The sequence below is a fragment of the Ochlerotatus camptorhynchus genome, unplaced genomic scaffold (assembly GCF_037179485.1).
Source record: "Ochlerotatus camptorhynchus isolate MF236.1 unplaced genomic scaffold, CSIRO-AGI_Acam_v1.1 ptg000313l, whole genome shotgun sequence".
Lineage (NCBI taxonomy): Eukaryota > Metazoa > Arthropoda > Insecta > Diptera > Culicidae > Ochlerotatus > Ochlerotatus camptorhynchus.
The window spans coordinates 3054533-3082517 of record NW_027040801.1 but is presented as its reverse complement, the minus strand read 5'-3'; the positions used below and the strand labels follow the sequence as shown (position 1 = coordinate 3082517).

General features: G+C 39.2%; 3 protein-coding genes across 4 annotated transcripts in view; 1 reads left to right on the top strand and 2 right to left on the bottom strand.

Moving 5' to 3' along the window:
• LOC135707500 (GATA zinc finger domain-containing protein 1) overlaps positions 1–27985 on the bottom strand; it is a 259888-nt gene that overhangs the window by 75268 nt on the left and 156635 nt on the right. The gene's annotated exons all lie outside the window — the stretch shown is intronic.
• On the bottom strand, positions 78–27897 carry LOC135707526 (uncharacterized). The gene is made up of 2 exons (XM_065229370.1): positions 27077–27897; positions 78–165 (listed from the first exon to the last, which is right to left on the bottom strand). Exons 1-2 carry the CDS (start codon positions 27895–27897, stop codon positions 78–80), a joined length of 909 nt encoding a protein of 302 aa, XP_065085442.1.
• The window catches only part of sim (single-minded), a 125123-nt gene continuing 101160 nt past the window's right edge, over positions 4023–27985 (top strand). The window contains exon 1 of the mRNA XM_065229311.1: positions 4023–4447. The gene's annotated coding sequence lies outside the window, so the exon portion shown is untranslated. The remainder of the gene's footprint in view (positions 4448–27985) is intronic.

Sequence of the window (27985 nt, the reverse complement as noted above, 5' to 3'; positions counted from 1 at the left end):
AAGTAGGTACGATTCCCTGTCATAATGCGTATTTGAATTTCTCTGCTGGTATCATTTTCAGCGGTCACCAGTGAGCCCTAATACACGAATTCATCGACCACCTCGATTTCGCCACCGTTAATCTGAACTCGGGGTGGCAGGCTAACATTGTCTTCCCTAGAACCTCTGAAAAAAAAACATAAAGTTGCAAATATCGAAGAAAGAACCCGCTGCCTCCGGCTTGGTAAAACCGTACCTTTACTGACTAGGCTAGCTGAGACCCCTGGCGTTCTTGATCTTGATACTGTCCTGAAATAAATGGAAATTGCCTGAAAACCTTTAGACATCGGTCGACCAGGTGGAAGGCATCCTGCGGAGCCTTCACAGACTGCTAGGATGGCGACGTGCGGCCATGAGTGGAATGGAGACGAATTTTGTGTACAGCAAAGGACACCCAGGTCTTAGCCCTGTGCTTTGATCAGAGAGCGTATAGGGCATCGTTGTGCCAGGTTGGTCTTGGCACTTTTCGAGTATGAGTTTGCTCCAAAGTGCCTGAGTAAAATGCAAGTACTTTCGATGATTACCCGTAGTTTCGATAGTGAAGTTCTCGTTTATGTCCGGGCGTGTTTGTCAGACAGAATAACACTATTTTATATTACTATTTGATATTACTACACAAGCAGCACACTTCCATCGAGATAAGTTGCTGCAACTTGATTGTGACTGGAACAAGTTGCACACAAGTAACCACAATTGTTCAGTGACAAGTGTGCTGCTAGGGTAACCACACTATTTGATATTACTAACCATAACACTATTTGATATTACTAACCATATCAAATATATGATGCACCGAGGGTTCATTTCGGATGGTGAGCAAGAAGAAGATGACTATACAGTATGAGTGGTACTATAGAGCTCCCTCTCGGAACGAGTGTATTGTGAATGGACCTGGTCTACGATTCAAGGTTGGCTTCTGTGCTGATTGGTATCACATAAAGAGTAAAACAGGGAGCACCATCTTCATCGAAATGTCAGTATTATTGACATAACCATAACTAGATGCAATGTAAATTTATGTGATAGGTAACTCTATCACATCACATTCAATCTCGACGATTTCTAATTCTGCATGTCAACACCTTTGACTCTCCTTTCTCTTATCCTTCACGTATGCATCTACGCTTCTATGTTGTGAATCAACTTAGCCCTCATTTATTTACGGCAGATTTCAATCGACTCGCATAGTTTTGTAGACGTTATGCTTCTGATTATCTGATTATTATATTACATATATATAGGGGAAATGGCTCTAATGTATGGATCTATGGATCGAAGATTAGACCCATCGCGAAAAATCTGCTATTTATCAATTTTATCTAGATGAACGCATCATTGGGACTGTACTCATGGATATTTTTATTCACTTGTGAAAATTTAGTCGATCGCTGAATTTTTTTATGGGCCCAAATTAGGGGCATTTAGGTCGACATTACATCCATTTCCCCTATATCAAAAATTCGGAATTAGGAAGGAGCATCAGGGATTGAAGCGATTTGGATGGGGAGAGTGAAGATGACAACTCCCTGTTGTTAACATTTCGTGGATAAAGGGCGGGCTCTTCTCCTCATTCATTGGGGCATCTTCCTGTTGGATGGCTCGTTTTCTGACCAATTGGCAGATCAAGTTCTTGGAAGGAGATTCTTAACTGTCCCAAGGAAAGGAATAGGCGAATTGCCTATTAATCCATCCATTCGTTTTTGGACCTTCATACAGCGATTTGCTGATGACAATCAAAGGTTATTAGGCTTGATTAAGTTGAACAGTGAGGAGGACCCACAGCTATCGGACTAGTTTCCGTGCTACAATGAGTGGTAGATCACTATCATCACCATCAAAGGGCACCCTGGCCTCTGCCTGATTGGTGGTATTTGTATTTGTATTTGAATTTGTATTTGTATTTAAAATAATTCATCTGACAATTTAGTCTTAATGAATATATTAGAGCTAATTTAACACAGACCTAATCCGATATGCAAAACGTTCGGTTGGTTCATTGAACTCGAAAAACTCTTCGACAGCCGTAAACGCACGAATACACGCTGAGATTGGTTCGTTGTTCCCAAACATGGTTCGGTGAAAACTTGGTTGCAGTAGCGTTGTATTCCGAAGAGATCTGCTCGGCACACGAAAGTTCATCATCGCAAGCAGGTCGGGGACATCAGTTTCACCATTCAACAGCTTAGCAATAAGCAACGATTGCTGTACTTTCCGTCGTTGTTCCAGTGTGTCTAAGCCCAACAGTCGGCATCTATCAGGATACGGCGGCAAATTGTCAGGATCACTCCACGGCAAGTTTCTCAGTGCCAGACGAATGAACCGTTTCTGAACCCGTTCGATCCTTAGGCACCACGTGACATGGTGAGGATGCCAAACGACGGACACATTTTCCAAAATTGGACGGACAAGTGCACAGTACAATGACTTCCAACAATGTGGATCCGAAAAATCCTTCGCAACTTTGGAAATAAAGCCCAACTGTCGCGTTGCTTTCGATATGAGCGCTGAACGGTGTAAATCAAAAGTCATTTTTGTGTCTAGTTGAACCCCTAGATCAGGCACACTGGTAACTCTGGTAAGAGTATCGCCGTCAATATGATAGTCAAACAAAATTGGATGTACCATGCGGTGAAACGTGATTATCAGACATTTTTCCACACTAATAGTCAGTTTGTTTCTCTGGCACCAATCGGCAAACAAAGTCAGCGAGTTTTGCAGAAGCCAACAATCTTCTTGTGTGCGCACCACAATGTACAGCTTTAAATCATCTGCATAGACCAGTTTGAATCCTTCGCCCAAAACCAAAGCAGCATCGTTGAAGAACAGAATAAACAGCAACGGTCCGAGATTACTACCTTGTGGAACTCCAGACTTGTTTGAAAACGGCGAAGATACAAAACCCTCAACCTTCACTCGAAGTACACGCTCTGTAAGGTAGGATTCCAACCAAAAAACCAATTGCATAGAAACTCCAAGACGAGATAACTTGTGTAGCAGTATGTTATGATCAATTTTATCGAACGCCGCCTTCAGGTCGGTATAAATTACATCGACTTGCGCTTTATCCTCCATACTTTTTATGCACTTCGACGTAAAATTCAACAAATTGGTGGTAACCGATCGTCCGGGTATGATAAAATAGACATTTAATATCCTTTCCGTTCAAAATCAGCATTAGGTATGCTAGACTACAGAGTTATAACATGCTATATACTCGATTACAGGGGCCTCATAGCCTAGTCAGTAAAGGCACGGGTTCGATTCCCAGTCCGGTCGAGGGAATCTTTCGGGTTGGAAATTTTCTCGACTTCCCTGGGCATAGAATATACAAATTCATGCATTGGTATTGGCATCGAAAGCTCTCAATTAATAACTGTGGAAGTGCATTTAGAGCAATAAGTTAAGAGCACGCAATAAGCTAATATGCGCTAAGCAATAAGCTTGAAATGCGAACAAGAAGAAGAAGAATATACTTGATTACATTTTTCTTGTCTATAATTATTATAACACCCTTGTAACATGTTATAACCCCATAGTGCGAACATGGCATTATCGTTTAAGAAAAGCTGTTTCGCGACAAATAATACGCTCAACTCAACTTCAACTCGTAAAACTGACCCATTTCCCACTGTGCCCACATCAATTTTCCGGAGCGCTCCCAGAGCCTCGCTCGACATCGTATCGTATAATCCAACACATCCAGCTTCGCTCCTTGGACTCGCCAATAACCCGCAACCGAAAACTCCAGCCGGGAGAGAAAGACAGAGAGAGCGCGCGCACGTCTCCACCGAGAGTAGCTGTTGAAGTTGATGACGACGATTTTGTTTACTTACGGGATGAATGGCGTTGATTTTCCGCTCGCTGGCTGATGCTGCACGTCCTCCTCTTGTACCTATACCACATACAACGGTTTGCGTGCTCTTCCTGGTCGACGACGACGACGGTTGGGGTCTCCTCCGGTTCAGATACGCGATACACTTTCAGTCCTCGTCATTCTACGCGTCAGAGCGGAAATACAAGTCGAACCGAATGCATGCCAACGTGTAACCGACCGCGATCGAGTTCATTTCACGCGTAACACGGATGGTGTGAGGATTTTGAACGGGTAGAGAGTGTGATTACAGTCAGTGCAGCATCCAGGCGGGATTAATAGCGCCGAGTGTGCGGTTTCTGGCGGCGCGATAACACGAAGGTGTGCCCAATTAAAGTGTTGTGACAAGTGAGTTAAAGTGATTAGAGCGGAAAATGCGAAATGATCTCATTCGCGCCTAGAAATGTGTGTGCTTAGCTGTGATTTGTGATGTGACTCTACCTTTACATGAAGGATACTACTACCGCTACCACTACTCGAAGGATTATATCGTTTCGGATTTTATAGCATACCGTGATCGCTACAACAAATTCTAAGGTATTGTCCCACGGCGAACGCGAACTCATTTCGCAGATTTTTTTGAGTTTATGTCACTGAACAAACTTAACACAATCATCACCAAAATTAACAAATAAAACTCATTTTATGGCACCCGTAACGGGCTGTGCCATAAATCCTAGTAGCAGCAAGTACAAAGTTGCTGCCGCTGTCGCTGCCGCCGCCGGTGAGTGTGTGTGTGATTGATTTCGTGTGCCTCAGAGTATCGTAGGTATCTACCTAGATTGAGTGAGTAGACTATTGGCTTTAGCGGGATTTGTTTACTCTAATCGGCATCTGGGTCGTTTGTAATCCGAGCAGGGACCCTCCTCCGCGGCCCGGTCGAAAAGCTACGTATGACCGCGTGAGGAAGTATCCGAAAAGGTCAATAGGGAACATCAGTGTGTGACATAAATCTTGTTTTTGGAAAATATAATGCCTCATTGAGTTTTGACGGTTTCGGATGTTTCTGCGCTCAGGCGTGTGAGAACTGGATAGTTATACACAGTCAGAGACAGCTGAGCGAAAAAAAAGTGCGGAAGCGTGCGTTTAAGCTTGGAGTGATTTTAAGGGAATGATAAATTTTGTTTATCAGGATGTCTTAGCTTGAGTTGAAAATTAGATTAGGAAAGACACACTGAAGAAAACGAATTCGGATGCCTGTTCTGAATTCTTGTGATTTGATGTTTGTGTACGAAAGTATTTCATCAAATTTCCATGATATTCCATACATTTAATTTAATTCAAGTGATATCTGCCAGAGTGAAACATAAATAAACCCATTGGAATGAACGGATTACCTACTTGAAGCATTGTGGATCGTCTCAAGAGCGATTTTTATATTGCGGAAGTCATTACGATTTTGAGAAAATATTAGTAATCTAAAAGTTAAACAACTTTTAAATATCTGCTGTCTAAGGGTCAGTTTAGATGATCTGCATGTTTTAAATTGTTATTCACATCTGCATTGTCTGATCGAACTCTGAGTGAATAAATCTAACGATTATGATCAGACATTTACGTACAATTTAGGATTTCTACGAGCAACAGGGCTGGTAGCGAGTCAGTTTTTAGTGACTTGGTCACTTTTTTCAAGCCAGTCACTAAAAAGTCTCTTTTTTTAAGGCCAAGTCACTAAAGTCACTTTTTCTTGTAATCAGTCACTATTTTCAACTTTTTCAGCGTTTAATCGTCTTTCTCTATCTACAGGGTGTCTACTCATTTTTCTAAATAGAATTACCTGAGTTTTCCAAATTTTTCTAGTTCTTTAACGGTTAAATTCCAGGTTTATTATAAGAAAGCTAGGTAGGTCAAAAACAACAGCAATTTACCCAAACTTTTTTAAGACATGGCAATCAGTTTTAAAGAAACAGCTGAACTATCAAATCTATTGAATGTTGCAGTTTAACACTTACTATATTTCTCACTTAATAAAGTTTAAAAAAACATACTTAATTTGAGTAAGTCTAAGACCTAAAATTTGTCAATATCTTGAAGTTTCGTATTCCATGTTCAAGATATTGAAAATGTTCAAAGTACCAGAATCAAGGAAAAAAAGAAATGATTTATTTTAAGTTCATAATTGCAGGAACTTTGGACAAGTTCTGAGTAATGAAAAGAAATGCTGAGAATTTCAGTGATCCATCATTAACAAACTGCGGGAACATAACGGAAGTTGATACGCTGAAAATATGGGGAATTTACTGAAAGCTTTAAGAACCTCAAAGCGGTTCATTTAGCATCTGAAATTTTTCGGGAACTTTTATGAAGTTCCTAGAATTTCAGAGAACTTCACAGGTGTCAAGAGAACTTGAGAAATATAGAAAACATGAGGGGTATTGTGCAAATTTTTAAGAAGTTCTTTTTTGGGGAAGAGGTTTTTGGGGAATTTCAGATCTTAAAAGCAGTTTCCGTAGCTTTAGTCTAGACTTTTGGAGCAGTTTAAAGATCTATAATCGTAAATTAATAAAAAAAAACAAATCGGGAAATCTAAAGGTGTTTACGGGAATTCCATTTATTTCCAAGCAGAACCGAGATCTTCAATAGAATTGAGAGCTTTAGGGAATCTTCGAGAACATAATCTGTCTTGATGAGAATCAAAGGAAAGTACAAATAATTTCAAGGAAATTGTAGAAACCTTAAAGATGTTTTGAGACACTCAGGGAATTTTCGGAAACTTCAGCAAAGCTCCGAGAGAGTTTCTGGAACGTGATAAAAATTATATGAACATCCGGAAAAAGTGGGAGTATTTTAAGCGTGTTTTGTGGAGATTTCAAGAACTTAAAAAAATGCAAAAATTTAGCTAAATTGATTAGAGAAAATTAACGAAGTTCTATTAATTAAAAAAATGCGAGAACTTTTAGCAATCAGTGATCTCTTCAAGAAATTCCAGAGAACTTATTATAAATTTAGATACTTTTAGATAGTTTCCGAGTACTTCAAGGACGATCAGATAGCTTCAGAATAATCCCATAAACTAGAGCAAATTTGCAGAGACTTACAAGGAGTTCCGTGGAATTATGGGGTATTCCAAGAATTCTATGATTGAACCGAAAACGTCAGAAGCGTCAGGGAATTATTAAACAAATTTCGCGTACTTCAGGTAACTATAGATAATTTCAGGGAAAATTAGTAAGCGTTTATAATGGTTATACTTAAGGAAAATTGTCGAAACTTCAAGGCAACGTTAGAAACATTGAGGAAACTTTAGGAAGTCCTATAAAGTTCAGGGAAGTTTAAGAATTTGATGAGAAGTGTTGTTAGCATTCGGCTAGTTTCTCAAAATATAAAATAACTTCAAGGCAGTTTCATTAACTTCAGGAAATTTTATGGAACTTTCAAGAATAGAATAGTCCATTCTGATTTCCATTGAAATATTCCTCAACATTTCAATAAAGCTATCCTCCTAATTCAATTTTCTTTTAGTTTTCCACGGAATTACCTTGAAATTCTCCACAATAAGAAACCCTTTGGAAAAATTCTCCGAATATTCATTGAATTCATTTAATATTTCCTTTTTGAATATCATTCCATTCCTTGGAATTCTAATCACATTGAAAGTCTCCTAAGAATTCAGTGCCATTTCTCCTCACAAATTCCTTAGATTTCTTCTCATAATTTGTTTGGCAAACCCTCCTGAATTTATTTTCCGAATTCCTTTGAAGATGTTCCGGAGTTATTCTCAAATTTAATTGTAATCCTCCTTTTAAATTTTTCAAAAGGATTCCAATGACTTATGCTCCGGATTCGTTTTCTTCCACAACTTTATAAAATTATCCTCAGAAGGCCCTTGGAATTCTGCTCTGAAGGAGTTGTGCTCCTCAGAAATTTTTAGAGTTTTCATTAAAATTTGCTTCTCATTCTGTTGGGAGGTTCACCTGGAAAGAGTGCGCTCACGAGTGTCTCAGTTCTAACTCGAGACCGAGTGGATATCTCGGTGCTCGGGATAGAACTGAGATACTCGTGAGCGCACCAAAGAGAGAAGCGGTGTGTAGTATGCTGCGAGTGGATCACCATTGCGCTGGTACAATCCATTTCTATCAGAAGATCAAATGATTCGGCTTGGTGGCCGTTTGAAGCACTCTATGGAAGCGGAGGAGACCAAACACCCAGTCGTCCTACCAGCACGGCATCCACTTACACGCATGCTGCTACGACACTACCACGAGCAATTACTCCACGCTGGACCACAACTGCTGTTGAGCGTTGTTAGGCTCCGCTTCTGGCCGTTAGGAGGAAGAAGTGTGGTACGAAACATTATTCATTTGTCCAACAACAAATGGGAGATTTGCCTACGTCGCGAGTCACGATATCGCGCCCCTTTTCTCGGACGGGTGTAGATTACTTCGGTCCGATCTACATAAGACCTGCACCAAGGCGACCAACAGTCAAGGCTTATGTTGCAATCTTCATTTGTTTGTGCACTAAGGCGGTGCATATGGAACTCGTCTCGGTTCTGTCAACCGACAGATTTCTGCAGGCTCTAAGGCGGTTTATCTCCAGACGAGGACGATGTACAGATATCTTCTCCGACAATGGTACCAACTTTGTCGGTGCACGGAATAAACTGCAAGATTTTCTGAAGCTGCTCAAGGACGACAATCACCGTGAAATAGTCACCAGGGAATTAGCCAAGGAAGGAATTCAGTGGCACTTCAACCCTCCGAGTGCGCCACACTTTGGAGGCCTATGGGGGCTGCTGTTCGATCGGCCAAAACCCATCTGCTAAAGGTTGTAGGAGAAACACCCGTATCTTCGGAAAACATGGCTACGCTACTGACACAAGTCGAAGCATGTCTCAACTCTCGCCCTCTGACCCCCCTCTCCGATGATTTTAACGATCTCCAGCCATTAACGCCCGCTCATTTTCTGGTCGGAGAATCATTACAAGCGTTTCCAGAGCCACGAGTGCTATCGAAGTGAGTACTCCGTTCCCCAACACATTCAATTCAGGGTTTCTTGAAATTTTACTCAAAACTTTCAGGCTTCACAAGAAATCTAAAATTCTTCCGAACTACCTTAAAAGCAGATTGCATTTGATGTTTTTCTGAAAGATTTTTTTCCCAGAACTTCCTTGAAATGAGGTCATTAGAAATTATAATTGAATTCCACGAGCTTTTAAAACTGTACATGGATTAACCTCAAGAATTTTGAAAATTTCTTAAAGTATTATAGCTTTTATGTCCAGAACTAGTTCAAATTTTAAATTTCTGGGAAATATGCATGTTCCAAACAAAAAAAAATATTTCTAGCCTCTGTTTTTCTTTTAATTTATTTGTTACTGAATATTAGTCCACTATGGATCGATAAAGTTCAAAGTGTGAATGTTAATAACGAAAAAAAAAATTAAATGCCTGTATTTTGAAATTCATTCTTTTCTTTAAATATCCTTTGTAAGAAAATTATTACATTCTCTGAGCCTTCCAGGTATTTTAAGGAAAAATAAAATTTCCTGAGGATTCCGGGTATAACAGGCTTTTACAGTTAGTAGATACCATGACTAATACCGTAGGTTTGGCCATAAGTCACTTTTTGGTCACTTATTTCTTCAACATGGTCACTAAAATCACTATTTTTGACAACAGTGATCGCTACCAGTCCTGGAACAAAAGTGTCTCACCCATTATGACTGACTTCAATACTCAAAGAACAGGTTAGGATCAATCGCCCAGTCCAGATTATTTCCGGTAACGTCTCGAACTTTTTAGAATCAAAGATCAAAATTTACCGAACTTTTTCCGGCACTAGTTCTTTTAGGGTTTTCTTTCAAATTAGGGACAACATATTTCTTTAGGTTTTTCTCAAATACATTATTGAAAGAACCACCTTGTCCTTACCTTACTTTACCTTGTCAATGAAATCAGTAACGCTTTCAAGGTGCGTTACTGGTATAAGATCTACCTCCGATCCCTAGTCCGGACAGCATCACACTAAGGGAACAGGATTCTTCAGTAATCAATGGAATACATTTTAGTCCTTGGATGTACTTGTGTCTAGTCGTATGTTATAAAACGCTATGTACGCGTCCCGGAAGAAAAAGAAAAATTGTTTCATAAATTTTATGCTAGCAGAGTTCGAGTGAGGTTTGATGGTGGTGGATTTGCATTAAGAAGAGTGCCATGTTCCCTATTTAAGTGTTTTTATGTGGTTGTGTATATTTTTTCCCTTTCCTTTCTCTACGAATTCTTCAAAAAATGGTTTAAGATTGTGTTTGCCCTGCCATGGGGATTGTATTTGGTGAGCTTGTTGCTTTCGAAAACGTAATTTTGAAATAGCTTGTTTAACCAGGGTTTAAACAATAGCTTATAGTTTACCAAAACGAACCCTGCTGCAAACCCAATCCTCTTACCCAACATCCCAGTAATTCCTCGTGGAAGTACAGAGGACTCCTCGGCTTCCATCAAGGCGAGTGTCGCGTCAACAAATTCCTACCCATACCTTTCTTGACTTGCGTTCATGCGCGGCCGGCGCTTGTATTGCCTAGTTTGAGTTCACCAGTTTCTACACATTGAGGATGAATTCTACTCCCAAGCATCGCCTATTGGTTATTTGTATAATCACACCTGATCTGGCATAACAGAGTAGCAATCATGGGCGGTCAGTCATGCTCATGCTGAAAACCGAAATACCAATGGAAATGTGTTCACTGTATTCCGATAGGCAATAATAATGCAATGAACACTTTTTCATGGACTTAATTTTGGTTTTGATCGTTGAAACGTTGGAGATTTTCAAAACTTTTTTTTCCAATTCTAAACATAAGGCCGATACAAATTTGTATTTCACTTTTTGTCAACTCTAGAAAATCTTGTCTTAATTTAAAGGGAATTAATCGTTGCAATTGAGGATTTGTTCTAAAGTCTCACCATTTGTTATTCTATGTAACTCGATAGTACCAACAATCAATACGAAACTAACGATTTTAAATTGGCTCACCACTTTAGTAGCCTATTGGTCCCAAGCAAACGATTAACGTACCCTATTCTATTTGATATTCTATTACTACACTATGTTTGTTTTGATTCGCTATGAAAGTTTGACAGATAACATCAGGGGTGTGTGGATTCATGCAGAACATGCAGGGGTGAGTGAAATAGTTTGGGACTGCTTGGGACCGTTGTTCTGGTACTGAGTGAGCCAAAAATAATAATGATTTTCTTCGGGACCCAGTGGTCTTAGAGTTACCTCTATGATAGTACTGTACCAGGGAGGCAGCTGGAGTCATCTTCAGAACTTTGTTCTGAATCCTTTGAAGTGCTTTTTTCCTAGTAGTGCAACAACTAAACTATATTGGCACAGCATAAAGTATGGCCGGTCTAAAAACTTGTTTAAATATTAGAAGATTATTCTTCAGGCAAAGTTTTAATTTCTTGATTCTAATATATGTTACATTTGGCTTGAATGTGATTTTCAAAAGATAATTTTGGTCAAGTACTAGTCCAACATATTTCACTTGGTTTGACCAGGAAATTGAAATTTCGTTCGTAGTGACTATGTGACTACTAATAGGTTTCAAAACAGGAAGCTCTAAGCTTATGTGGAAATATTATAAGTTGAGTTTTGGAAGCGTTGGGAGAAATCTTTCATTATTGTAAATAAGTAGAGAAAATAACTAAACTTTTCTGCGGTCTGCTGCAAATGAACTTGACTTGAAAGATTTCCTCCTATAGCGGAAATGCATATGTCATCGGCGAACAACTATTTGTGGCAACCCTGAGTCAAATCAGAAAGGTCCGAAGTGAAAATGATATAGAATATTGGCCCAAGAATACTACGCTGGGGAACTCCAGCTCAAACAGGTAGTATTTCAGAATTGGAATTTTTTGTAATTTACCTGCAGAGTTCTGTTAGTTAAATAATTTTGAACTAATTTCATAATATAGAGAGGAAAATTAAACTTTTTCAATTTGGCAATCAAACCTTCATGCCAAACACGGTCGAATGCTTTTTCTGTGTCTAGAACGACAACTCCAGTTGGACAGCCTTCAGATTTGTTTGAGCGAATTAAATTGGTAAGTTTTAGAAGTTGATGAGTAGATGAATGCCCATGGCGAAGTCCAAACTGCTCATGTTCAAAAATTGGGTTCGTATTGATGCGATTCAAAAAGTTTAATGATTGAAGAAAGCAAACTTATTGGACGGTAGCTAAAAGCTTCAGCTGGATTTTTATCCGGCTTCAAAATTGGAACAACTTTTGCATTTTTCTATTTATCAGGAAAGTATGCCAAATGGGAACATCTGTTAAATAATTTTACCAAGAAAGACAAGGTACTCTCTGGGAGTTTTTTGATTAGGATACAGAAGTTTTCATCATCACCTGGAGCTTTCATATTTTGAATCTTTTTAGTTATAGATATTACTTCGTTCAAATCAGCCCGCCAGGAATCATCAAAAATGTTTTCCCGAGAGAAAATATTCAGATAATCCCGAGCAACCTGATTCTCAATAGGGCTACTGTGTTACCTGACTTATAACGAATATACGTTGTATACGAGTACCCAGAATACAACGTATAGTTCGTCTAATTTTACATTGCAAATGCTATGCAAAATTAGACGAGTCATACGTTGTATTCGGGGTACTCGTTAAAAGTCAGGTAACACAGTAGTAAGACCCAAACTGTAATTATGGAAACTCTCGAATTGCTTGGCAAATTTCTGAGCTTTTTCCGAATTTGTGATTAAAGTTTTACCACCATCTTTAAGCGCAAATTTTGTTGTGAGCCTCCAAAAGGATTCGGAACTCGGGTCTATTATAATTGATTAACCTCGCATTTTGGTACTGAGGCAGCTCTTGCTTCTACTGTAGAAGTCGTTAGAGATTCAAGAGAATAATTTACCCAAGTAACCAAAAGTTCTGATAAAAGGCTATTTGAGGCTTAAGCAGCTTGGTTGAAAATGGTCTATAGAATTCTAAGCAGCCTCATTTTTAAGTCGTTATAAGAACTTGAAAAATCCGGTACCATAATTGAAGAGCATTCTAAGCAGCTTCTGGCGGAACTTGAACGGAACTTTTAGAAAATAAATCAAAAAAGGTTTTTGTCCTCCACAAGAATTCTATATGTAGTTCGCACTTTTATGAAAGTTATTTCTAAAGGCAGGTATGAACGTGTATTGATATATCAACATTAGTAGTAGTATTGGAGCTGTTTGAAGAATTAAACCCAGTCCTTCTGCATGCGAGCCCCAGGACAAACCGCCATGCCATCTGAGATATATTAAAGTGAGCTGTTGTCCCGCCTACTGTTGAAGTTTTCAGTGCCAGCTGACTGACTTGAATACGAAACACAACACCTTGATGAGTTTGAAATCGGTGTTTGCCCGCATGGTATTTCAACACACTTGTGGTACAGTGCTTAGCGTTCGTAGATTGCATGCCGAATACACGGGTTGGAATCCAGGAAATTGCTTTTTAATTTTTTTTTATGTTTGGATGGAATATTGATGCACTGCATAAATATAAGAATTTTAATTTATTTGAGCCACTGATCATTTCATATTTACGTACATTAATTTTTGTACCTAAGACTTTTACGGATTGCTTAATGTGGGTTTTGACGGACCTTTTTAAAAACGTTCAAGTTGCTAAAAAATTCCGCAGGGAACCTGCTCGGAACTTTGTTACGACCATATTTTCAGCCTTGCCTGAAGTACCTAAGAAGTGCTTAGGGATGGTTTTTGGAACTTTTTGTAAACTACGAGTTGCTAGGAGTACGCATCGGAACGTTTTGGAGCCTGAAGTTCCTCGTGTGCTTACTATAGCTTCTAAATTAGCCAGAAAGTTGTGTTGGAACTTTATATGCACTTTATGGAACTTGAAAGTGGGTTTTATCGTTGAATGCGGAACTTTTGGTTACTTGAGAAGAAAGTACTGTCAGAACGTTATGGAACTTGAAAGTTCTGTCGGAACTTTATTTGAACTTTATGGAACTTGAAAGTGTGTTTTATCGTTGAATGCGGAACTTTTGGTTACTTGGGAATATCATCTTTGGTTTGCAAAGGAATGTTTAGATCAAAGCTATATTCCACAAGTGTTCGATATTGCTCCCTATCAGCTCTATATTAATTGAAAGTAGAGCTGTTGGGATTGGAAATTATTTCTTGAGATATTTCAAAAGTTACTGGAAGGTGATCAGAACCGAAGTCAGCATGGGTAACCTATTGGCTACATCTCAGAGAGAAAGCAGTAGGGTGGTTGTTGCGTGCTGTACCATCATCACTAAAGCTTCATGTTAGATAGCATTTCCAACCAACTATGAAAATCGCAAACTTCGCGTATGAAGTAACATAAAAAACACTTTGAATGTAACAACTCAAGGCGGGAGTAGCCGTCAACAGTGCTGATGATGTTACAGCACGCAACAACCACCCTACTGCTTTCTCTCTTAGATGACCACGTTGGCCATGACGAGAGGAGCAACACATTAGTTGGGTAAAGAAGAATTCAAGAACAACATGTGTAAAGGGCATTCAAGCTTTTTGTAAACAAACCTTCTTATGTCCTTTTCTTGCCACCCATATGACACCAACGTAAACCATCAACATCACCGGATAGGGGAAACATTCCCCATCCCTATGATGTTGTTGATTTGCGTGGGCGACCCTAGGTTGACGAGAAAAGGGCCTGCAAAGGTTTGTTTACAAAAAGCTGGTATGCCCTTTTCACATGTGGCTCTTGAATTGCATTATAGCACACCATCGACTGGAAATGCTTTCGGCAACGTGGGGCTTTAGGTAGTGATGAAACGTCGATAGAACTATTCCACAGCCGCAGACAGTAATGAGCAAAGGCGGGTGCACACTTTTTGACTGTAGATTTGAAGACCTACTTCAAATCTCCGCGTACATCGTACGGGTTGCCGGCGCCGGTGGTGTAGTGGTAAGCGTGACTGCTTTCTCACTCCAATGGGTCTGGGTTCAATTTCATCCGAGGTCGGTGGGATTTTTCTGATGCATATAAAAATCTCTGGTCACGTCTTCCTTCGAAAGGGAAGTAAATCCGTTGGTTCCGGCGCATGTGTGTTGAATGGGTGCGATATCCTACGCAGGTGTGGAAGCTGCCTTCCTGCACATTCGATTGCCGTCAATGGATGAAAATCGATGTCCGTCGGTGATTGGCACTAGATTGTGGAACAGAGACCGACGTTAAATAAAGGAAAGAAGATCGTACGGGTTAGGCAAAAGGTGTGCGTTTGACTTTGTTCCCGTCGCATTAATGGCCCTTCGCTCATTTTCAACTTCTATTCAATTTTCATACTGCCGTACTCTAACGGAACTATCCACCTACCCTCTTCTAAGATCATTATCTAGCTAATAAATTATAACACTAAAGCTTCATTTTTTTGTTAATTACTTTATTTGTACAGACTCAATCGAATAAACTTTACAGAGCCAAGTTATCATTTTCTTTATATATTATAAATGTCTTAAATCTAAAATTAAAAGATTTGAACCGATTACTCGCGGTCTTCTCGAGGTTAGTGGATGACAATTGTTTGGATCCGGAGAGGGAAAAAGAGATTTGGAATATGATTTATGATTCAACAATTTCACTATTTCTAAAACATGTACTTAATCCTATCGACGTTATGTCAACTCTGTAACAAATATACAAAAACAAACAAACACACACACAAAATACAAACTAAACACAAGGTTAATCAAACTTACAATCTATGGTTAATATTCTTAAAGAAAACATATATGAGTTGCATAAACTCCAGATCGCGTCTAGCCAAAATATCCCGAACTGGGACATTAGGTTGTCCACCTCGAGCCCGAAGGGAATCGTACAATTCGGATCTGACTCCACGGTGCTCAGCACATGACCAAATAATGTGATCTGCATCCTGGTAATCTTGTCCACATTCACAGAGATTATTGTCCCCCAGCCCAAAACGGAACAAGTGAGCGCTTAACGAATAGTGATTGGACATGAGGCGAGACATCACACGAATGATGTCTCGACCCACCTCCAACCCTTTAAACCAAGGATACTTCGACACCTTAGGGATAATCGAATATAGCCATCGTCCCAAACTAAAAATAAAATAATTATCTGGTGCAAGTGAGACTACCCAACTAACATTTTCAGCTTCGCAAGCCAACTTTTTCAGCGTTATGCTGTAAAGTAGCTGAAAAGAAGCTGCAGATACAGCTACAAGCAAAAGCTAGCGAAATAGTTTTGGAGAGCGTTTACTCAACTTTTTCACATCCATTATTCAATTTGTCAGTCGCACTGAATAACAACAGCCAAAAAACGCTAATGTCTCTTTTATACACATACTAATCAACTTTCAACTTGTTACTGCAAAACAAAGCTAATAAAGTGAATATATTACTCATTTGATGGCACTACGCAGCCAACCACTCTTGCTGAATAACTTAAACATCAAAAGTGCTTTTACAACAACTAAACATCCTGTACTCAGCTAATAAACTGTGTTAAAGCAACTTCAGAAGCATTTTCACATTCAACTAGGTTTATTTTTAGACGTGTGCAGTTTTACAGTTTTTACTCTGCTCTTTTACAAAGCTGAAGTAACTAGTCGAGAAAAGTGATTCATGTGCACTATTATACAGCCTCTACTCAGCGATTTTGTTGTAGAAGGGCATGTTGATTTGTTTACATCAGTTGGCGTAGTACAGTTGGTAGTGTCAAGGTTTGCCAATGCGGACGTCTCGAGTTCGATTCCAGGTTCCGGTGCAGGGTAAATAATTTGGTGATGATTTGTTACTAATTTCGATTAATTTGATTCACAGCAAAATAAACTTTATAAATTCCTTCATAAAAAAGCGTAAACAGTATTTAAGCCGGCTTCAAGAGAAAGCTGTGTAGTGATTAGCCGGGAAAAGGTTGAATAAGCGCCTTTCAGATTCACACACAACTAAACAGCAGGATAACAGCTGTATATAAGCGTTAATGGATATGCCATAAGAGCTTGTCCCAACCGTCCCAACAGCCATAAGTAGCTGACTAAGTTCATCAGATTTGCTTGCATAGATGTTGAGTAAAGGTTTCCTCATATCGTATAACGTTTGAATACAGCTTGAGGCTGTATAAATGAAATGAGTAAAGCGTTTACATTGTGAAAATTGTTAGTTGGGTAAAGCTACATGTTAGATAGCATTTCCAACCAACTGTGAAATATGTGTTGTTATACCCCAGCAAGACGTTGTCTGTATCAGCGGAGAACACTCAAAAGCTGCAGATCTTCATCGACCAATGCTTGCGGTATATAATTAGTGCCTGATCACCTCACAACTGGATCTCGAATGATGAGCTCCATCATCGATGTCAACAGAAACCGACATCGACAGAAATTCGAGAACGTAAGTGAAGGTGGGTCTGCCACACACTACGAAGGGGTGAAACAAAATCTGCAAGCAAGCGCAGGATTGGAATCCGACAGGACATCGCAGTAGGGGCTCATGGCGGTGGCCCAGTTCAAGGCAAAAGCGAGCAGCCACCAGCCAGTATGGAAATCTTCCACGTTAGCCCTATGCACCACTAGGGGGGTGCAGGATACATAAGTAAGTAAGTTGAGGACCTCAATACAGATCGAAAGAGCAGTGGAGCCGCCATACAAACTGGACCCACCCTGCTAGAGCCCATATTACGAACACTCAGCTGCCAACTTTAGGGACATCTGATGGAACGATGCAGTACTAAAGTGTGTTCGACATCAAATAACATGAGAGTTTCATTCTACAAAGAGAGGCAATGCGCGGATTGTGCTTAGTAGGCCGGAAATAAGATCAAACCCTATGCTGTATTAAAAATTATGCGCGGTCGTAAATTTCAAATCACCGGTTATGCAAGCCCATTCGATCGTCATTGGTGCTATGATATCCTCTCGACATTACAAGGTTATACTGTTAAACATCCAATTTGAGGTGTCAGTAAAGTAAGTCCCTTGGTAAATCGCAGTAGAATCCTTATGTTATCGCACTATCACCACGAAATTTTAAGTGCTTAAATATCAGCTCTCACAAAACATACAACAATGAAACTGGAACTTCACGTTTGCAGCAAACACAACAACAGTGTCTGAGATTTGGTCAGAGATACGTGCCCTACTCAGCAAAAAATAATTTTGATATCACAGCAAAGTGGATGCACTTCAATTGTGTCAAAAATATGGTGTAATATTACTTGCCAAAAAGGACAAAATTATCATTAATACAGTGCATGAACTGACATTACGCTGCTTTTACCGCATTTGTTTATTTTTGTGGTTGTATGGCCATTACATGATATTTTCGACATGATTGAAGTGCATCCTCTTGGATTTTTTTTTTTTTTGCTTTGTAGGGCATATCAGCCTATCTACAGAACTATTCCATCTGTTATTTAATTTTTATCGATACTAGAGAGGGTGTCTCTAATCGATACGTAGTTTGCACCACTCTGCTTAAAGAGTTCGTTGTCCTTATAAGAAATTAATCAAATAAAAAAAAACGAACACTGTTTATCAAACTGAGCAAAGTGATACGACTCAATCAAAGCACCACCAGTGAATTATGATACGACATTTTATTGTTTATTTACCAAGCTGTACAGAGAAGGAGATCAATTTTCACTCCCGCGACAAAGCGAAAACAACACTTCATTGCACCCGCACAACTATGTAGTATCATATTTCCTTATGGACACATTTCCTCTTGCAAACGATCGAGAAACAACTTAATTAGCGAATATAATAAAGAAGGAAAAATCGGCTACTGGCTGGGAGTGGATTGTGCATTCGCCCACTCAAGACTTGCTTGGCAGCAGAAGCAGAAGCAGAAGGCTTTTTAGTGCATCAAACAGCTCACATCCATCCATCGACATTGCTCTTCATCATCGTCGTCAGCTACTGCCATCATCGTTCACACAACCAATTACCCACAGTGCACATGGGGAGTATTGTAGCAGAAGTTATTACTTTGTCTCGAACGGCTCAGTGTTTCGTTTGTCAGCAGTTTTTGCTTCTCTTGCTTCTCTTGGCGACAATGGCTCGTGTTATTGTTGTTTTATTTTTATAAGAATAAAACAGAATAAACGAGACACAAAGGGCTGCCTTCCATTATACCTACGTTCCATACAAAACGGCAGAAAGCTCTCGGCTGAATTTCATCCTTTTATGTGCTCTTACTTGACAAGTTGTTGGTCTTTGACAAATGGCGATCGCTACCGATAACCAACAGTAGCCGATGTGTGCAGACATCTTCAATGCAGGATGAGTTGATTTTAAATTTTGCATTTATTTACAACAACAACACAAACACTCCCACATACACGTGCGTACTTTCGGAAATTGCGGCTCAGATTAGGTATTTCTAATAGTTGCTACAAAGTAGCGATTTCCATTGAAAACCGAATGCATCACGTGCTTTCACTTTTCAAGCTGTTTTACGATTTGTCGACTAGGTGACACCTACCGCGGATGTCGCTTCCGGTTATTTGTCCTGTACAAGTATGTGCGCACAAATCATCGCTAATAGCTTCGAATGAATGGCCAAAGGGCGGTCCACTCTCACTGCAAATAACTAATTAAGCCCCCTTTCTTCCCTACTGATTCGAGACCATGCGCGCGAGCGCTAAAATGTCAAACTCCCGCAACTTTTGTGTCAACGGAAAGCCGTAAAACGACGACGACGACGACGACGATGACCGACGCGCAAGTGTCGCTCGTAAAATTATGATTAGTCTCGGACAGTAAAATATTTATTCCGATTTTTCCTTCCAAGAAAGAAACCCGTTTAAAAAAAAGTACATTAACAACACTTTTGTGTGCTATTTTCTGCTTTCTATGAGCAGGGGTCTTAATTTTACACACAGTTTTATTATCACTTGTGAGTAATGTCGCGTCGCGTCGTATCGTCCCCAAGCCCAAGCCAAGCGGAAAAGTGCGTCCGTTATACTTTTGGCGACGCAATCTGATCGGTTTTAAATGGCAAGTGGTGTTGAAGAAAAGCTACAATAAAGTTAAATCTGACACAAAGCGAGCCATTAATTTGTTTTTTTTTTTTCTGCTTGAATCGTAAAACGATGGTTAAATAATGGAGCATTATCCGTGCCCTTGGGGCGTACATAATTTGACAGTTGTGTAAACATATCACGTGAAGGCGTACGATATGATGAATGAGATGGAGTGAGAAAAGGGAGATGAGGAACGGGCACTGTGTTGGTGTCGATTCGGGTTAACTGGCCAAAGTGACGTCTTTATCGGTTCCTGGGAACAACGAAGAACTGAGAAGATGGACTCTCGACTTGGATGTGACTTCACGTGTAAGGAACTTGTCGCTCTGTGAAGAACTTTCATGCCATCCTGGAGAACAATAAAGTACAATACATTCTGCTGTTTGCTATTAATCACAGCAGAGCAGTCTCACGCCAAACGACGGATCGATGGGGCTCGACCATCTCTGACTTATATGAAATTTTGCACATTTGCAATCATTCACAGTTTTGCTAAAATTCGACCATTTTGAATCTTGTGTATGTGGGTAAACATTGATGAAATGGCACCGAACCGGAACGACAAACTATGACGAAACCGAGGTTGCGTCGTGAAGGACGACGTGACTTATTGCGAATTTGTTTACTATCCAGGTTGGCACCAGTTCCAGTCCATGCGAACCCGAGCTTATTGTCAGTGCGAACCTCAACCCGAGCCTGGTTACAGAAACAAACGTTGACACTAACGTTTGAAAGGCAACACGCAGACCCAATCTTGATACCCGATCCAGGTTGGAACTGAATCAAAAACAAATTCGCTATTACATCAAGGCGGATACAAAGCAGTTGCCGGGGCAGGAGGTAAGGAAGAAGAAGGTGGAAAAATTCGCGAAAAAGTTCTTGGATTGGCAGGCCATCTGTGGGTGTGGCAAGTTGAGCTAGACGTACGTGATGACGGAAAAATTGTGGAATTCATTGTAAACTTTCCGTCCCGGATTATGGTGCTGTCATCAATTTTGTTGTTTATTTGGCTTTAAAAATTTTATACCGGTTCAAACCAACACATATATTTATAGATACACATATATTTACCTTCAATTTGTCTTTTGACGATTGAACGATCAGACAACCCGTTTAGAATTTACAGGGGATATGAAAACACTATTATTTTAAATATAGAAACCAACACAAGTTAAGTTGCACTTATTTTCATTATCAAGCGTAGTTTCATCCTATTTAAGTTGGTAATATTGATGTACCTATCCATCTTATTATTTTAGGTACATTATAATGTCTTCCATGGCATTCCAAAAGAGCTTCTCTGTTAGAGTAGCTTCAATACCAAAACAATATTTATACCTGAATATCCAAATGGTACCTACGTTTGTATATAAGCATGATCATCCTTTTGAAAACAGACATCACTAAAAAAATCTTTTTGATTGTTCACTTGTATAATTTGAATATGAAATTCAAGAAGGTCGAGTGTTGCAAGCCGTTTCCTAATAAACGGTGTTCGTCAAAGCTTCGTAAATTATCCGAAATTGGATTGAAAAAAATAAGTTCCTAGAGTGGAAATTTAATTTGGATACATCTCTATCAATCTGTGATACGTGTCGCTTGAATTTAAATAGAATCGAACCATGTGCTGAAAATCTGGAACTAGAAGTGCAACCGTCAGTCATGGACGTCGCGGAGCCGCAGCCATCTACATCTCGACATGGCCTCGAAGAAATACCATCAACTACGTCAATAACAACAGCATCATCTCAGGATAGTGGAGAGCAACAATTTTCCAGGACGCATAATATTGAGCTATTCAACAAGGGCATAGCTGGTATCAACGTATCGCCAATATCGACAAAAAAATTCCAGAATGTTAACTATCCCCAGAGAAAAATATGGACATTACCGATGGCATTAAGAAACGCATCTTCGGTTTTCAAGCGGAAGAAGATGACCTGGAGCAACTAAAATTGAAAGCTGTGGAACACAATGAGATGATCGGACAACTGAAGGAGAGATTTGCTGATCCAAATTCATCGAGACGATCAAATAAGGATTCTGACGATTTTGCCGAAATCTTGGTCAACGCAAACGGTAATGGACGAGTTTGAAACAAATAAATACAATAACCCATATTCTGTATTTCGTTTCGAACGAAATTCTCATACAAAAAAATATTTTTTTGTATGAGAATTTCGTTCGAAACGAAATACAGAATAGGGGTGAATGTATTGCAAGCTCGATGCTTAGCAAACGGGAAAGGAGTATTGGCCACCCCCAACAAAAGGTTAGGACACGGTTTGGATCCCGTGGAACGAGGTATTGCAGTTCTTCGAAAGCGACCAGATAAGCAGAGCCACGCCAGGACTAAACGATTACGTAGAATATTCATATTCAAAAGCGACTTTTAGTTTGTACATTGCGAGAAGCTTTTATTACTTTTCAAGAAGTTAGTGAAAATAGCATTGGATTTATTTCATTTGCAGCACTAAAACCAAAGCATTACAAATTACTTGGTAGTTCAGGTTCTCACAATATTTGTGTTTGTACCATCCATGAAAATATTAATTTAATGCTTCATTGTCTTAGAAAATATTCATTCGAAAAAGATTTCAACCATTATTTTGAAGAAATAATTATGCAGCTCATCATCCAGAACTAAACATTGTTATCTCCGCGAATGCGAACGTTGTCCAGGTCTCTCAGATTTTGAAAGAAGTTTTTCAGAAAAATTCGAGCAACACGGTATGTCTGAAATATGTTTTGAACAATGGGTTTCAATTGATTGATGTAGTTTAGAGAAACTTGTAAAACCAGTAGATGGATTTGTTCCTTATTTTTGCGAAAAGTTGGAAAAACTGGTATCCCATGATTATATTAAAACTCAGCAGTCTAGTTTCTTGAGAAATACAAAAAAATACTCTTAAAAATGGAGAAGTTGTCATAATTTGTGATTTTTCCGAAAATTATTCATTTGTTCTTCAAGATGCTGCCCAAAGTAGTTACTGGAATAATCAACAAGCTACTATTCATCCTTTTTGCATTTATTATTCAGAATCAGATATAATTAAAAATTTAAGTTTGATCGTAATCTCTGAAGTTTTAAAACACGATACAATTGCGGTGCAAGTATTTATTTCAAAATTACTGACCTTTTTGCAAACAAAAATACAAGTAAAAAAAGCGATGTTTATGTCTGATGGAGCTGCATCCCAATATAAAAATTTTGTAAATTTAAAACGAAGTACAATATTGATTTTGAATGGCACTTTTTTGCAACTTCGCATGGCAAGGGACTATGTGACGCGATTGGTGGCACATTAAAACAAATGGCAAGGAACGCAAGTGTGGCTGTAGAACACGAACATCCAATCACAAGTGCAGCAGAGTTATATGCATGGGCTAACCAGAAGAGTAATGATTATTTAACAAAAATGTCATTTTGTTTTGTGTCACAAAAGGAATACGAACAGGGGGCTGCAGAATGGAAAAGCATTTTTGAAAAGGCCAAAACGATCACAGGTACAAGAAAATATCACTGTATTGTTCCGATTTCCGAAAATAAAATATCAGCGAAACTATTTTCGAATGACGAAGAACGCACCATTCATAACATATAAAAACATGCCAATCAAAAAATCATCAAATAAAAATACATACAACGAAAAGGTTTATGTACAAATTATTATTATTAAAGACGATCAAAAGTAATAAATGTAAGATGCAAATAAAAACGCATGGGTATTTCATTTATTTATCTTATTTATCTTATAAGTTTAAAACAAATTTTACAAAAGTCTATTGGTGCAAAGGTAAGTTGAAGGTAAATACATGCATATCTTGCAAAACTTATCATATTTGATGGACAATCACGTATAACTTACGAAAAGGGCATATTTTCTACAAAAAAATGATTATGATGAAAGTAAATTTGAAATATCTCGAAAACGGTTACATTTAAGAAGTTTATCGATATGGGCACTATTGTTTGAAATGATTTTTTTAATCATATACTGACATCAAACTGAACATTTTGCCGTAAATAATGAAAGTTTAAAAAATGCCTTAAAAGTTGCTCTTAGAAAAACTTTTTTATTAAAAGATTGTCCATCCTGGAGTTGTTTTCAAAACTTCTGCTTTCTATTCAAGTTTTTATTAAAAAAAATATGAAAAAAATCAAAAATACGTTTTTTTTGTTATTTGAATTTTGAGGTTTATTTTTAATTTTTTTTTTTGTTAAACGAAAAAAAAATTCCGTGTATATTTTTTTTTTATAAAGCCTTAATAGTTTCCTACAACTCCATCTTAGTAAAAAAAATTCTACAACCAACTGTTTTCGAACTACTTTTTTTTTAATGTATGTGTGCAAAAACACATAGGCCCTTTTCAAAAATTACCCTTGAGTCAAAAGGGTCTCCTCTCCTGCGGAAAATACTTGGTCTATCATACTGAAAATATGTGCCAAGTATCATCCAGATCGAAGATAGTCAAGTTTGGTGACTGACCGATTTGGCGTGGAATTGGTCTACCTTAACTCGGATCCAGGATCACTACATTTGGACACTTCGAACTGGTTCTACGTAGGACGGGACTACCCAAGTAACCAACAAGCCCACTAATTCGCCTTTTTGCAATATAAGGTCGATACACGGCTAAGCTTTATATAAGGCGCATATTAGCCTTACATTGCTTTTGCAAAATTAGGCGAATTAGCAGGCTTGTTGGTTACTTGGGTGGTTTATGTTGATCCCCATCAAGCGAACCGTCTTGATTGGACCTATAATGCAACAATAGCACGGATGCTTCCTGTGGATTCATTTGGACTAACTTTGGTGAGATCGTATCTGATTTTATCAAGTTAAACTAAATTTACACGATTCTCATAAATTTGACAATTTAACATCCCATTTTTTGTGTATTTGAAATCATCATTGAACGCTAAATGGATTGTCTGTACATTTTTGAGCATGTTGTGTAACATGACTGTAAATCATATATGTTAAAACATTATATTATATACTAGGTTGAGGGGGTGGGGGTAGCCTAAGGGAATCAAAGGATTTGTTGACTGGACGAGGGTTCGTGGATTTGCCAGTCCCTTGTCACGTGATTACAGATGGCCATCTGGACGTTTTGTCTTCCAAAGGTCTTCAATGAAACTGATTCACGCTGCTGCAACAAACCATCTGGCAGAACTTTAGAACCGGTAAAGTATCTGCAGACATTGGTAATCCTTGCACTGATGGTGAGTTCCATTTACATCACATCACATTTTACTTAAAGTGCTTCATATCTCGCAAAAGTTTGTACTACATCTGCATTGATGTAAGACTCCTTTTTGTTATTTTTGCAGTACATGTATTTGATTTCGATTTTTATACCTGTATAATGAGAGACAGAAGGATTAGTATTTTCCATTTAATTCCACTACTTTATTTGCTTATCCTTGACAGATACGCGTATTTCGTCTACAATGTGCAGACTTCTTCAGTGTCTTGTACTAATACTCGACTGAAGAAAAACATCGCATGTACCGAATATATATTAATACAGGTACATTTTCACTTAGAAACTAGTTAAACTTAAATTTAATTTTCTATAGGAACATGTACTCCGCTGCTTACTCGTTGATGTGTCCTAGGTAGTAACTTGAAAAGCCACGTGTGTCCGTTTCCTTGATTCCTGTCGAGTAAAGTTGAATTACGTTGTTTGTTGATCTCGAGGCTTTCTGCAACATCCAATTTCCATGGTGTAGATACGGTTCGTAAAATCGTGATGTCCTCCGTCGATAGTTGGTGGTCCTCTGCGAAGATGTGTTCTGCAACCTTTGACTTGAAATCATATGTTAGGGCTTTTTCCTCTTGCTTTTTGGCCCTATTAACCTTCGCTATATGTTCCTTAAATCTAGTTGCTAAAGTTCTTTTGGTTTGTCCTACATATACTTTGTTACAATGATTACAGCTTATTTTATAAGCACCTGCTTTACCTAAAACATTAACTGGGTCTTTAGTGGATCCTAACAATGATTTCAACTGGTTATGTCTACTGGTGAAAACTAAATCTAATCCGAATTGTTTTAACTGTGGTCTTAGTTTACAAGTAATATCTTGATCAAATGGAACGGACACTCGTTTCAATGGTTCAGGTGCTGTGGTGAGGGTTGTAAATAATCTCCTTTGTAGAATTCTCGCTTTTTTATCGATGATTGCCTGGATTGTGGTCTCCTTGTATCCGTTGAGTCTTGCTGTTTCGAAGATGTACTGTAATTCCTTAACCTTTCCTGTGTCGCTGAGTGGAAGAGTCTGCATTCGGTGAATCATGTGGTGAAAGGCGGCCATTTTCTGCTGGAACGAATGGTTGGAAGTATAGGGGATAACTCTTTTAGTGCTTTTTGGTTTCCTGTAAATTTCGTATTCAAGCGAAGAAGATGATGACGATTCCCTGATGACTAGAAGATCGAGAAATGCGAGTTTCCCGTCTTTTTCTACCTCGTGAGTGAATTTGATATCCTTATGAATTCTGTTGATCTCATCTAAAATTTGTGGAAGGGCTTCCCGTTTAACTACGCTGAAGATATCGTCAACAAACCTCCACCAACGGTTTGGTAATAGTCCTTTCTCCTTCAGGATTGTCTCCAAGTTGGCCATGAAAAGTTCACACAAGAAGGGAGATAGGGGGTTTCCCATTGGGGCTCCTTTCGTCTGCTTGTAGAAGTTACCTCGGAAAGAGAAGTAGTTCTCTTCCATACAAAGGCGGGTCAGCTTAAGGTACGTCCGAACCTTGTTTCTCCATGCTGCATCCTCTCGTTGTGTTAATAGCCAGTCCTCCAAATGGTTGATCGCTTCCTTGACCGGTACGCTGGGAAAAAGAGCTGTGACGTCGAAAGATACCATAATCTCGTCCTCGTTGATGTCTCCTGAAGATTGTAGTTGCTGGGTGAACTCCTGGGTGTTACTAACTGCTTTACTCTGGAACTGATTCGGCATAAATACTCTGGAACTCTTTGACTAGCCACTTCGCTAGTTTGTGGGTGGGGGAACCAACTGCAGACACGATCTCTCGCATTTCATTTCCTGGTTTGTGGACTTTGGGACATCTCCTAATATCGATTGGCACTCCTTCAGTGCTTTCTCCACGCGTTTCACTATGTTCTGTAAGGGGTTTACTCGAAGCTGTCTATACGGTCCGTTGTTAATCTTCGTTGTCATTTGATTATCGTAATCGTCCTTGTCCATGATAACGACCGCGTTTCCCTTGTCTGCCTTTACGTAGTATACTGCTTTACTTTTTAGCTCCTTTACAATCCGAATTTCTTTTTCGTTGGCGCGTCCGTCCTGTCCGTCCTTGATTATGTTCGATGTGATAGTCCTAACCGTATTCTGTGATGTTGTTGGAAGCGTCTTGGTAATCGCTGTTTCTACGTCAATGATGATCTGCTCCACGTCTGGCTTGGTTGTAACCGCGTATCCTAGCCCCTTGTTGAGGTGTGTCAATTGTTCTTCCGTGAATGCGGTCGTCGATCGGTTGACAACCAACCCATCAATGGAGTGAACCCTCGGCGTCGTGGTGATGGTTGATGGGATCTGCTCACCCGTTCGGTGTGTCGTCCGTCTCCGTTGAGACTCCTGCCGTAGTCTGTTTAGCTTCCTATCCTGCAGCTTCCGCTTCCTATCCGATTCGCACTCCTCTGCTACCTTGGCCCTAGACAGAAACTCCTGGAATTTAATTGGATACTCCTTGGCCAATTTGAGATGTAGATAATAACATTCCAAAACCTTCATGTCCAGTTTGCTATATAGCCGTCTGATGCTATCCTTGATGAACTCTGCTTCCATCCTCTTTACTACGCTGGGTGGGGTGGGCGTCCGTACCTTAATCCTATGGCTTATAGGTATAACCTTATATTTTTGGCATTTCTTCAGAAATGCTACGTCCTTGTGAAGCGATGCGATGGTTTTCTTCAATCCGATGAATTTATTTGGCTCCGACGGCTTGGTTGCCATGATGAATCCTGATGAATGTGGGCGTCTTAGTGGAATACCTATATAATGAGAGAGAGAAGGATTAGTATTTTCCATTTAATTCCACTAC

Excerpts from the sequence above, each read along its gene's own strand:
- LOC135707526 (XM_065229370.1), bottom strand. The coding sequence starts at position 27,897 with ATGGCAACCAAGCCGTCGGAGCCAAATAAATTCATCGGATTGAAGAAA. Across the intron at positions 166-27,076 it reads ACGAAGATTAACAACGGACC|AGGTTCTAGGGAAGACAATG; the intron begins GTATAGACAGCT and ends TTTTTTTTTCAG.